Source organism: Salmo salar, chromosome 18, assembly GCF_965601325.2.
Source record: "Salmo salar chromosome 18, fSalSal1, whole genome shotgun sequence".
NCBI classification, from domain to species: domain Eukaryota; kingdom Metazoa; phylum Chordata; class Actinopteri; order Salmoniformes; family Salmonidae; genus Salmo; species Salmo salar.
In genome coordinates, this window is record NC_138308.1 from 16499229 (window position 1) to 16512469 (window position 13241).

Genomic DNA, 13241 nt, shown 5'->3' on the forward strand with positions numbered 1-13241 from the left:
TGGCTTTTTCTAGTCTGTAGTGTTGTGACCCTGGGTTGTCAAGGTAAACGTAAGTAGCCTTGCACGAGCCTTGGCTTGTGTGAGCTGTAACAGCTCATAGGAGCAGCAGCCTGTTTCTGTAGCGTGACGCAGCTTGATGTACAAGTACACCCCTTGGACAGGACGCTAGTCTATCAAAGGGCCTTACCCCCAGTCTATCTCCTTAAGGCCAGCAAGATCCAAGTTTTACCTAACTCAGGGAAGATGAGCGAAGATATGATCAGACCTTTGTTTACAAAGACAAACATTTACTATGGGCAAAAGCAGCACTCCGTCCGTTATGTCTTGTCTTCACATGTAGTCATTGTTAAATAGGTCACCGGCCTTCATGTCATGTAGCTGTCATGTGTTTTCTGTCCCTCTGGGCCTGGTAGTGTGACCAGAGAGTGACCACAAGGTTTTGGTTCCTCACTGTGAACGCTTTCTCATCCCTCCACCCCCCCTCAGGTCAGCCCCTGCCGGCAGAGATGACACTGGCCCAGCTGTTGACCCTACTTTACGACCGCAAGCTGCCCCAGGGCTACCACTCCATCGACTTGACTGTCAAGCTGGGCTCCAAGGTCATCTCCGACCCCGGGGTCTCGAAGACGGACTCCTTCAAACGGCTCCGCACAGAGAAAGGTATGGCAGAGCACACAAGACATACAAGCACACACTACATGACCAAAACTATGTGGACACCTGCTTGTCAAACATCTAATTTCAAAATCATGGACATAAATATGGTGTTGTTCCCCCCTTTGCTGCTATAACAGCTTCCACTCTTCTGTGAAGTTTTTCTACTAGGTGTTGGAACATTGCTGTGGGGACTTGATTCCATTCCGCCGCTAGAGCATTAGTGAAGTCAGGCACTGATGTTGTGCGATTAGGACTGGCTCGCAGTCGGCGTTACAATTCATCCCAAAGGTGTTCGATGGGGTTGAGGTCAGGGCTCTGTGCAGGCCAGTCAAGTTCTTCCAAATCGATCTTGACAAACCATTTCTTATATGGACCTTTCTTTGTGCACAGGAGAATTGTAATGCTGAAACAGGAAAAGGCCTTCTTCAAACTGTTGCCACAAAGTTGGAAGCACAGAATCGTCTAGTCATGATTCCTCCTCCACCAAACGTTAAAGTTGGCACTAGGTATTCGGGCAGGTAGTGTTCTCTTGGCATCCGCCAAACCCATATTCGTTTGTCGTACTGCTAGATGGTGAAGCGTGATTCATCACTCGAGAAAACAACATGTTTTCACTGCTCCAGAGTCCAATGGCGGTGAGCTTTACACCACTCCAGCTGACGCTTGGCATTGCGCATGGTGATCTTAGGCTTGTGTGTAGCTGATCTGCCATGGAAACCCATTTCATGATGCTCCCGATGAACAGTTCTTGTGCTGTCGTTGCTTCCAGAGGCAGTTTTGGAACTCTGTAGTGAGTGTTGCAACCGAGGACAGACCATTTGTTTTACACGCCACGTACTTCAGCACTCGGCAGTCCCGTTCTGTGAGCTTGTGTGGCCTACCACTTTGCGGCTGAGTCGTTGTTGCTTCTAGACATTTCCACTTTACAATAACAGCACTTACAGTTGACCGGGGCAGCTCTAGCAGGGCAGAAATTTGACAAACTGACTTGTTGGAATGTCCTATGATGGTGCCACGTTGAAAGTCACTGAGCTCTTCAGGGAGGCCGTTCTACTGCCAATGTTTGTCTATGGAGATTGCATGGCGGTGTGCTCAATTTTATACACCTGTCAGCAACGGGTGTGGCTGAAATAGCCGAATCCACTAATTTGAAGGCTGTCCACATACTTTTGTATATGTATTGTATAACTGCGTGCGCTCACACTCTCCTTCTACCTCCCTGTCTGCCATTTGTCCTCTTGCTATGTAGTTAGTGTGTAAAGTGAGCCCCAAACGGCTCTCTCCATGGGTCCCCTGACAGCCCATTCCACAGAGGGATTAATGGCTCTCCCCCTCCACAGCCATCCATTTCTCTGTCTGAGCGCTGGGCCTTAGTCTCCTGAGATGTTTTCAGGTGCCATTACCAGTCTGTGTAACAGGTGGCTCAGTGTGAGATGTGCATACTCAAAAGCCACCAGCACAGTCACTCCGCTCTTTTTCACTGTGTTAAGTAATGGGTTAAAGGGAGCAAGTGTGTATCCATTTCTACAATGATGCTGTTGGCCTTCTCTTGCTCTTGGGCTGGGGTTTACTTCGGATAGAAAGCTATTATGTTATCATCATAAATTGGCCTGGTTGACTTCAATGTAAGAGAAAGATTGAAATGTCGGCTGCATGTCAGAAATGAATCGGAGCTTGGATGAGGGAATGGAGCCTTGAAAATGGCGTGGGTGCCTGTTAATGACTTCAGCGGTAATAAATACAGGCCAGTGCCTTCAGTCTTTTTCCATCAAGTTTCGTTAGAAACTAATGGAGTTATTTTGGACCCTGCTTTTATCACCTATTATCTTGTGTTCATCCTTCGAAAGAAAAGCTCTGATGGTTGAAAGCTCCCAGAGCGACTTGACTCATGACCGCCCAATCAGATTCCACCCTCTACTTTTAAACTCCACTTGTTCCCAAAGCTGTTTTAGCCCCTTGACGTTGTAGAAACATTTACCCAAGACTCATGTCCTTTGTTAATGTCACTTTAACATCTGTATAAGATGAATGTCTCATATAGATTTAAAGTAACACACTATGCTCCATGTAATGGTTTTATGTGGTGTGGTTAGGGTTGCAAAGGGTCGGAAGTTAAGCCTGGGAATTTTGCTTAAATTCATCAAAAAAAGTTGTCTTATGACAGTGAACCTTTTTTGTGGGAAAAACATAAGGCAATTCTAGGTCTTGTGGCATATTTTGGTTAAATTATCCCCAATTCAATGGAATTGCAACCCTCTGCATGCACAGTGCATTCTTCCATCACATGTACAGCTGATTCTCAAGATCTTGCACACAAATGAGATGCTTTTGAGCCCACACTACTACACTGTCTGAGCCAAGGACTACATGCTTTCTGGTAAGTTTGGATTACAGTACTGGGTGGGGTGAATATATTTTATATGACATACATGATTGTTTTTTAACTAGTAAATAGTAGCCTACAGGAAAGTGTTTAAATCATTTCTAACTTAACAATTTCTGCTAGTTAGTTTTTGCTACCATGTGGGTTTTAGCTTGCTTGACCCTGCTAACTGAGTGTTAATTCACCTGTTTTCATTTTAAAACATTTATCTTACAAAGGAGTTGTTTAATCTAGCTGCTTAACTATTTATCTGTACATGGAATTGTATTTGGGTTTTTCTTTGCTAATTTTTTCCCTGATCTTTACAGGAAAGTGCCACAGGCACTATCTGATATGTGTAGACATTTCACTGCAGCTAATGTAGAAGGGAAGTCTGTGTACATGTGCAAATACTATGCCAAATCATATGTGAAGAATGCAACAAAGATGCAGAATCATCTGGCCAAGTGCATAAAGTTCCCCCAGCGCTCACAACAAGCAACCTCTGACAAAAGTCCCTCTACTTCTATTTGAGGTGAAAATGATGAATCAGACACCTTATCGATAGCAACAGCTCACGGTCCTCCTGGAATCAGAAGTTTTTTTGACTCAATGGAGGAACATGGAGAAATGCTGATGAATGTCTTGCTCGAGCTGTGTATGCAACTGGTTCACCTCTGATGCTCACAGGCAATGTGTTTTGTTGAGAATTCTGAATGTTCTTCGCCCTGCATACACCCCTCCAACCAGACATGCTTTATCTACTAATTTGCTGGATGCAGAGTTCAACAGAGTTCAAGTGAAGGTCAAGCAAATCATAGCGAAAGCAGACTGTATTGCAGACTGTACTACCGATGGGTGGTTGAATGTTCGTGGGCAAAGAATAATTAACTACATTTCCACCCCTCAACCAGTATTCTACAAGAGCACAGACACGAGGGACAACAGACACACCGGTCTCTACATTGCAGATTAGCTGTAGGCAGTCATCAATGACCTTGGACCACAGAAGGTAATTGCACTGGTGACAGACAATGCTGCGAACATGAAGGCTGCTTGGTCTAAAGTGGAGGAGTCCTACCCTCACATCACACCCATTGGCTGTGCTGCTCATGCATTGAATCTGCTCCTCAAGGACATCATGGCACTTAAAACAATGGATACACGCTACAAGAGAGCCAAGGAAATGGTTAGGTATGTGAAGGGTCATCAAGTTATAGCAGCAATCTACCTCACCAAGCAAAGTAAGAAGAATAAGAGCACCAGATTAAAGCTGCCCAGCAACATCCGTTGGGGTGGTGTTGTCATGTTTGACAGTCTCCTGGAGGGGAAGGAGTCTCCAGGAAATGGCCATATCACTGGACAGCCCCATCAAGAGGATCATCCTGGATTATGTATTTTGGGAGAGAGTGGTAGCAGCCTGAAACCTATAGCCATTGCACGAATTGAGGGAGACAATACCATCCTGTCTGATGTTCAGACTCGCAGATGTAAGAGAAGAAATCCGTACTGCCCTGCCCACTTCACTGTTGCTCCAAGCAGAGGAAACTGCATCAAAAAGCGTGAAGACTTCAGCCTGAAGTCCATACACGCTGCAGCGTACATGTTGGACCCCAAGTATGCTAGCAAGCGCATCCTGTCTGGTGCAGAGATCAAGTAAGGCCTATGGTGTCATCATTAATGTATCTTGCCACCTTAGCCTGGATGAGGGCAAGGTTCTTGGCAGTCTGGCGAAGTACACTTCCAAGCAAAGGCTTTGGGATGAAGATGCAATATGGCAGTCGTGCCAACATATCTCATCAGCCACCTGGTGGAAGGGACTTTATTGATATGAGGCTCTTTCCCCTCTTGCCTCCATCTTCCAAATCCCACCAACATCAGCCACCTCAGAGCGCAACTGGTCCTTGTTTGGGAACACACATACCAAAGCTCGCAACAGACTGACCAATACAAGGGTTGAAAAATTGGTTGCCATCCGGGCAAATTTCAGGCGTTTTGAGCCTGACAACGAGCCATCCTCAACAAGGTTGGAAAGTGACAGGGAAGAAGAGGCCTCAGAGTCTGATGTTCAAGAGGTGGACATTGAGGAGGTCCAGGGAGAAGACATGGTTGTCTTCCTTTCAGGCTTCCAAAGGTTTCGTTTCTAGACTATCATTTTACAAATGTTTTTGGGAGATGTGATGGATCATTGGGGATCATTCAATATTCCCTTTTGCTGTTCACTGAAGTCATCCCATGTGAAGAGCCAACTCATTTAATTAAAGTTCAATTCGTAACTAAATTCGATTTTTTTATTCTATTGGAAGGATTTAATAATTTGCAATTGTCTACTTACGCTAAGGTAAAAGGTTTATGTTTCTGTCTCCATATGATATGCTAAATATATCCAATGCCCCAAAAAATCTACATTTAAATGGTATTAATATTAATTTGCATACATGTCTGCTAATTCCCATATACTTCTACATGTTTTTCCCTTGCAAGTGGAAAAATGAATGACTAAAACTGAGAACATGGTCAATAATCCAGCGATTTCACTGGTAGCCTATGGCTACACACAATCTTGAGGTGCCGCCTCAACCATCTGTGGTACTGAATGCATGTTTATGGAGTGTGCTCAGAGAATTGATGATAGCATTAGCTGTGGGTGATGTGCTGCTCATGTAGAAAGTGTAGAACCACTGCCTCCCTGGGAGCTGCAAGGGGTGATGTAGTGAAGCTGAACTAATAGCTGACAAAAGCGACTCCAAGTCAAGGTGTTCGCTCTTACTAACGTGTGAAGACGAGTATTCCAAACTAATCTGATTTTTTTAAATCCACTATATCCTGTGATTCTATACCAGTCGCTCGAATCAGAGCTAAATCCTGTGTAGTTTCCACTGGCTCTGCAGTGGGACATTGTTTGCAGTAAGATATTGTTTGCTTTATACAGAAAGCCACTTTTAGTGCTTTTTTTTTTTCTCTCTTGCTGCAGGCTTGTTTAGCCTGCATTGTTAACAGAGCCCATGCTTGGTAGCACTGCTACAAAGCCCAGTGCCGGTCTCTGTCAGTGTGGATGTTGCTTCTCCCCAGTGGCAGTTCACAGCCTGTATGCTGCCCCTGGCACCCTGGGGCTAATTAACACTAGCAGACACCACCTACAGTCCAAGCAGTGGAGCGCGTCAACTCCTCCCTGCAATGCACCCTCTTCTTCAGCACCTCAGTCCTATCTGTCAGTCACACTGGATGACTTGTCCGTCCCCCTGTTGGGTGAGATATTTTAAAAGGCAATGAGTGTCAATCAGATCTGCCACCCCACTCCTAGAATAGGGGGCTGCTGTTAGTGGTTACACAAGATGGGAGGCCGGTGACCTGCGTGTTATCTGCTAATGAATGTCTGTCCAGCTCCAAACCCATTTCACCAATACTGTCTTCAGCCAGACACTAACCACCTGATTAGGTCAATCATTGTCTTCATCGAACCAATTTAGTTGAACCGCCGTGCGCTCGGAGTTCAGATAATTAGTTGAGGCATATAGATTAGAAACTGCCTGGAGCAGGCTGAAGCCTGCCAATGCTGTATATTCGGCACCACCGCTTTCATCTCTGGTCTGGGGTAAAGGGGCACTGCATGGTAAAGGGTAGTGTTCAGTGGACACACATTTTCAACATGAGGTTGGCGCACATCTTTTCTTGTTTCTGACAAACCTCGGCCCCATTGCTCTCTGCGCTTAACTATATACTTGACTGTGCAGTAAAATACCTCTCTGACAATACTTAATCCATAGCTCGCCTACAATTTCCCCAAATAGCTTCCAATACCGTCGCTTCCCAAAACAAATCATTCCGGAATCCTTTGTCTCCAGACCCATTGAGGCTGATAAATGGGGAGGATAGCAGTGACCCTCAGTAACAGTCCTGCCAGAGATGGGGGGGGGGGGATCTCTTAAACCAGTGCGGCGGCTTTGACCAGGGGGAGATTACATAATCCATTTACCAGGCTCAGCCCCACTAACGGCCATCCACTGAACTGAAGACGGGTACATGGAGAGATCCAGCCCCCTTAAAAGCCTTCAACTTCCACAAATAGGCCGTGCCTTTTAGAGCTAAATGGGTTTTGTCCCTCTAACCATTTTTAGGTTTCTAGGTCTACTCCGTAGAGAGAGAGGACTTTAGTGCCCAAAAGCCCCTTTTAGCATGGGCAGCACCATTGAGGACTTTCACCATTTTGAAGTAGTCAACTGGGTGGGACAACCTATGGCAGGGATCATCTAGATTCAGCCACAGGCTGTTTTTTTCTTGAGCGGGTGGTCGGGCCGTAACATAATTAGACATTTGTAGACTGCAAATTGACCGCAAGAAGCCCAAACACAGTGCTTTCGGAGTATTCAGACCCATTGAATTTTTCCACATTTTGTTAGTTTACAGCCTTATACTAAAACATATTAAATTGTTTTATTAATCTACACACAATACTCCATAATGAGATGGCAAAAACAGCTTTCTAGAAATGTGTGCTAATTTATATTAAAAATAGTTAAAAACATATCACATTTACATAAGTATTCAGACCCTTTACTCAGTACTTTGTGGAAGCACCTTTGGCAGTGATGATTACTGCCTCGAGTCTTGGGTATGACACTACAAGCTTGGCACACCTGTATTTGGGGAGGTTCTCCCATTCTTCTCTGCAGATCCTATCAAGCTCTGTCAGGTTGGATGGGGAGCGTTGCTGCACAGTATCAAAAGTATCCAAAGTAAAGGTATTCATATTTTCACCTTTTCATATATTAAGCAAACCAGGCGGCTTGATTTTTTTTAATGTATTTTTATTTACGGTGAGCTGGGGGAACACTCCAACACGCAGACATCATTTACCAACAAAGCATTTGTGTTCAGAGGCATTAGGGATGACCAGGGATGTTCTCTTGATAAATTTGTGAATTGGACAATTTTTCTGTCCTGCTAAGCACTCAAAATGTAATGAGTACTTTTGTGAGTCAGGGAAAATGTATGGAGTAAATTATTTTCTAAAGATATGTGGGGGAATAAAAGATGTCAAATCTAACTACAGATGCCCAAAAAACAACTTAAGTAGTATTTTGAAGTAGTTTTACTTAAGTACTGTACACCATTGTACATTGTATATGATTACATGGGGAATAAACGTCCAAAATTAAGCTCATTTCCTGCACATGTTTAATTTTCGCTCGGGTGGCCAAATTCGGCCCGCAGACCGCCCGGGGAACGATGTCCTTTGAGTTAAGCAAGGATCACATAACTCCATCCAGGTCACCAGTAGGGACCAGCTAATGAATTATACTCCTGAGGAAACATTCCATAACTGCAGGTGGCGGTAAATCACCAACCTTGGCTTTATACCTGTTCAAACACACTCTAGGTGGCATTGTGCACCCTTTCAGTTTGTTTGCCAACTCATAGAAGTATTAGAAGAAGAAAATGGACTACTTCAAATGGAGATGGCCTCAATGGTGCTGTCCATGCTCTGACACAATGATGTGATGTTTATCTAAGTCTATGGCCTACCCTTGATTTATCACTTGAACTCTCAGGCTAATAGGATCCACTTGGTGTAGTAAAGGTACTGGAACATTCTGTAAAATAGGAGAATGTTTGTTCTTGAGCAGAATGATAGAATTCCTTGTCGTTCACGATTTGCCCTCTTTCTCACAGATCTTATCTGATATGCTCCTCTGAAGTCTAATGATGACCCTTTTTCCTGTGCCTTTTTGGTTGCACTTGAAATGTAACCGTAACTCACTGGGTTGATGCTGTTAAAAATATTCTCTGGGTGGCCCAGTCTCTTCTTGCGGCCTGCTGAAAGATGAGCGCTTCCTTCTCCATCACGTTTAATCCTGATTTGGAATTCTAGACAGGACGGGCCTGTTACAACCCCTATTAGTCACTACCCTCGTGACTTTTTAATTCACTACGAGGAGGGGGAAAATCCCTTTAGAGACGGGAGCAATGAATCATTTATTTTATTTTCTTCTCCAGAAGGGTGATGTGCAGCTTTTTGTAGATGACCTATCAATTGACTGGGGCTTTATATCATCATAAAACAGGCCGGCCGTGCCGCAGAATGAAAACAATAATGGGGAGCTATTTTTTACCATTCATCCTCCGTTCCATTTGGTTTTGACTTTGTGTACAGAGCCACACCTCTGACGTGCAAACAAGGACAAGTAGTCTGAGCCCATGATTCTGTTTTAATCAGTGTGCACTTCATCTGGAGTGGCGTATCCTTTTTCCAAGGACAACCATTAGCACATATTTATGCATTCACATATGGAAATGGTAATGGTACTCCATCCCCTTATTTCTGGGAAAACTGGTGTCAGCTTCTCTTGCTTGAACTTGATAAATGAGTAGTGATGGCTCTGTTTTTTTTCACTCTGTCTTCTAACGAGGGACGAGTTATGAGAGATTTTTTTCATTCTGTGTTTGAGATGTAAACAATGGCCCTCTTTGCTGGGCATCCCATTATTTACTTGTCATGATTGGTTGAGCGCGGCACAAAGCACACCGAAGAACACAAGCCACATAGAAAATACCTAGTGTCAGTGAAAACACTCTGCTTTACCCTCCTCCAGTGGAACACTGTGACATGCTGAGTAGCTGTCCAGAGGACGAGCCCATGACCCCGGGAGACGAGTGTCTGGACGCAGCCATCGATGAGTCCCTGCTCGAGACCAAACCCATCCAGTCGCCCCTGCAGGTGTTTGCAGGCATGGGTGGTCTGGCCCTGATCGCTGAGAGGCTGCCAATGCTCTACCCAGACGTCATCCAACAGGTTTGGCCTCTTCCTATTCTAATAACTACATAAGTAACTAATACCAGCACCAGTAAAATACCACTTTCACAACTTGCGTAATTGGGGAGGTATTTCATTGTAGTCCTACAATGTTAAGCCCATTTTCTAGATATGTTTAGATAAAGCATATCATCTAGAGCTCAATACTTAAGAAATTCAAGCTGCCTTGGCTACATAGAAAGTCCAATGCAGATCTGAAGTTGCCAAAGTAATGCCTTGTCTCTACACTGGTTTCAGCCTATAGAGAGTTATTGCAAGTCACTGTTTTCCGTTCAGTCTAAATCCCTATTTGTCTCTTCTGGGCTCCCCCTGTGCTACATCATTCCTCCTAAATGAAAGTAAATTGATACTTTATACGGTAATTGAGAGCGCACAGGACAAGGTGACTAGCTGGAATGGCTTCTGACAGCTGCCAGGTACTAAATCTGTTTTGTTATTTTCTCCCCCTTCCAAATTGTTGCAGCGAATTGAATTATTCAGGCAGTCTCCCAGAGCTACTGGTGGTTTGAAGCAGACGCCCCACGAGGGCTACCAAGTGAGATGATTTGTTTTGTACTTAGCATTGTGGTGAAAATGAAGCATATACATGATTGGTCATTGATTGGTTGACCATATACCTCTCTCAACAGGATATTACATCAATCTGCATAAGTTTAACCCTTTGTGTGTCTCTGGATAGTGATTTCAGAGCACGCTCTTAAGGCTGTGAATAATTGAGGTGTTCTGCTCTCATCCTGAGTGAGACTGTTAGCAAAGTAAACTTAAGGCTTTGATGCAGGTGAGGCTTTTCTGTTTACCCAGTAGTGACTCTGTGTAGTGTTTTCTGATGGGTTAGCCAAACAGCCCAGGTCTGTGTCTTTTGTCCCACTGGTGTTTAGCTGTTTACTTACAGCACATCCTGTTCCTGGAGATCCACTCTGGCTTTTAGTGCAGCAAAGCTTGAATTGATTATATTGATCACAACTAAGCACAAAATAACGTTGTTTTTCTGAAGTGCTGCAGCTCCGATACTTGCCTTAATCTTAAGGACACTGGGCACAACCTGAGTAAACACTCCCTGTAACAGGAGCCCAACAGTTGAGGGCTGGTACAGTGCCTTCAAAAAGTATTCACTCCCCTTGACTTTATCCTCATAATGTTTTGTTACAGCCTGAATTTAACATTGATAACATTTAGACTGTTTGTCAATGCCTACACACAATACCCCATAATGTCAAAGTGTAATTGTTTATATTTTTACAAATTGAATAAAGAAGGAAAAGCTGAAATGTCTTGAGTCAATAAGTATTCAACCACTTTGTTATTGCAAGACTAAATAAGTTTGAGATTAAAAATGTGCTTAACAAGTCACATAAATTGCATGGACTATCTATGTGCAATAAGTGTGTACCATGATTTTTGTATGACTACCTCATCTCTAACCCACACATACAATTATCTGTGAGGTCGCTCAGTCGAGCAGTGAATTACAAACACAGATTCAACCACAAAGACCAGGGAGGTTTTCCAATGCCTCACAAAGAAGGGCATGGTAGATGGGTAAAAATAAAAGCAGAAATGTAATATCCCTTTGAGTTATTAATTACACTTAGGATGGTGTATCAATAATCCCTGTCACTACGGAGATGCAAACGTCCTTCCTTACTGAGTTGCCGGAGAGGAAGGAAACCGCTCAGGGATTTCACCATGAGACCAATGGTGACTTTCAAACAGCAACAGAGTTTTAATGGCTGTGATAGGAGAACTGAGGATAGATCAACAACGTTGTAGCTACTCCACAATACTAACCTAATTGACAGAGTGAAAAGAAGGAAGCCTGTACAGAAAGAAAATATTCCAAAACACGCATCCTGTTTGCAAACAGGCACTAAAGTAATACTCAAAAAATGGTGACAAAAGAATTCGCTTTACTCCTGAATACAAAGTGTTATGTTAGGGGCAAATCCAATACAACACATTACTGAATACCACTCTCCATATTTTCAAGCATAGTGGTGACTGCATCATGTTATGGGTATGCTTGTGATTAAGGACTGGAGAGTGTTTTATTTTGAAAAAATCAACGGAATGGAGCTAAGCACAGGCAAATCCTAGAGGAAAACCTGGTCAAGTCTGCATTCCACCAGACACAGGGAGATGAATTCAGCTTTCAGCAGGAATATAACCTAAATCAAGTCTGGATGTACACTGGAGTTGCTTATCAAGAAGGCAGTGAATGTTTCCGAGTGGCAGAGTTAGTTTGGACTTAAATCTACTTGAAAATCTATAGCAACACTTGAAATGGGTTGTCTAGCAATGATCAACAACTAGTTTGACAGAGCTTGAAGAATTTTGAAAAGAATAATGGGCAGATGTTGCATAATCCAGGTGTAGAAAGCTCTTGGAGATTTACTCAAAGTTTCACAGCTGTAATCACTGCCAACGGTGCTTCTACAAAGTATTGATGTGTGAATACTTATGTAAATGAGATTCCTGTATTTAATTTTCCATCAATTTGCAAACATTTCAAAAAACATGTTTTCGCTTTGTCATTATGGGGTATTGTGTTGAAAAAAAATCAAATCCTTTTTGAAATCAGGCTGATACACAACATTTGGAATAAGTAAAGGGGTGTGAGTACTTTCTGAAGGCACTGTTTGGTTGAATTTATATTAAACTTGTAAATCAGTTGACCCTCTGCTTTATCCCATCAAGTAAGTGTTGAGTTAGGAGCTTTGTCCCCAGGGCACTATGCCCAGTCCCACAGCAGCTCTATCGATCTGAATAACAGTTCTCTAGTTCCATATACTCCTTACTACCCTCAGTGCCCAAAGACAACACATGACATTGAGATCCCACCCGAGTCAGCTCCTCTGTCAGTGTTTTCCATGTGTTGTCCTCTAACCCCATTCTATCCCTGGCTCGCCCTGTGCAGGTGAGTGCTCCGGTGGTGCCCTCCACCACGCAGGAGAAGCCCAAGGACAGCGACCAGTTTGAGTGGGTCACCATCGAGCAGTCTGGCGAACTCGTGTACGAGGCGCCTGAGACCATGGCCGCCGAGCCGCCACCCATCAACAAGTCGTCAGTGCAGACCATGTCGCCCATCCCTGCCCACTCGCTGGCGGCCTTCGGTCTGTTCCTGCGCCTGCCGGGCTACGCTGAGGTGCTGCTGAAGGAGAGGAAGCACGCCCAGTGTCTGCTCCGCTTGGTGTTGGGCGTCACAGACGATGGCGAGGGCAGTGAGTGACAAAACCTCTCACGCAGCTTCAGGCGTGGTCGGGGAAAAACACCTGTCCCTATTTATGAAGGATTTAGAAGCATGTTCATATTTGGAAACACCTGGTCCCTATGGTGTTAATATAGAAGGCTGCTGCATGGACAAACATTCTCAGCCCCACTAATAGCGGTTCACTTTTCCACCAATGCTCA

General features: G+C 44.0%; 1 protein-coding gene across 18 annotated transcripts in view; it reads left to right on the plus strand.

Annotated features, from left to right (window-relative positions):
- Positions 1 to 13241, plus strand: part of birc6 (baculoviral IAP repeat containing 6) — a 163938-nt gene that overhangs the window by 75783 nt on the left and 74914 nt on the right. For 14 of the 18 annotated variants that reach the window (XM_082964731.1, XM_082964740.1, XM_082964739.1 and 11 more), the window contains exons 59-62: positions 487 to 660; positions 9613 to 9812; positions 10297 to 10368; positions 12748 to 13051. In XM_082964731.1, coding sequence (XP_082820857.1) covers positions 487 to 660; positions 9613 to 9812; positions 10297 to 10368; positions 12748 to 13051 — 750 coding nt within the window. The remainder of the gene's footprint in view (positions 1 to 486; positions 661 to 9612; positions 9813 to 10296; positions 10369 to 12747; positions 13052 to 13241) is intronic. The other 4 variants (XM_082964746.1, XM_082964747.1, XM_082964748.1 and 1 more) reach the window with 1 other exon arrangement.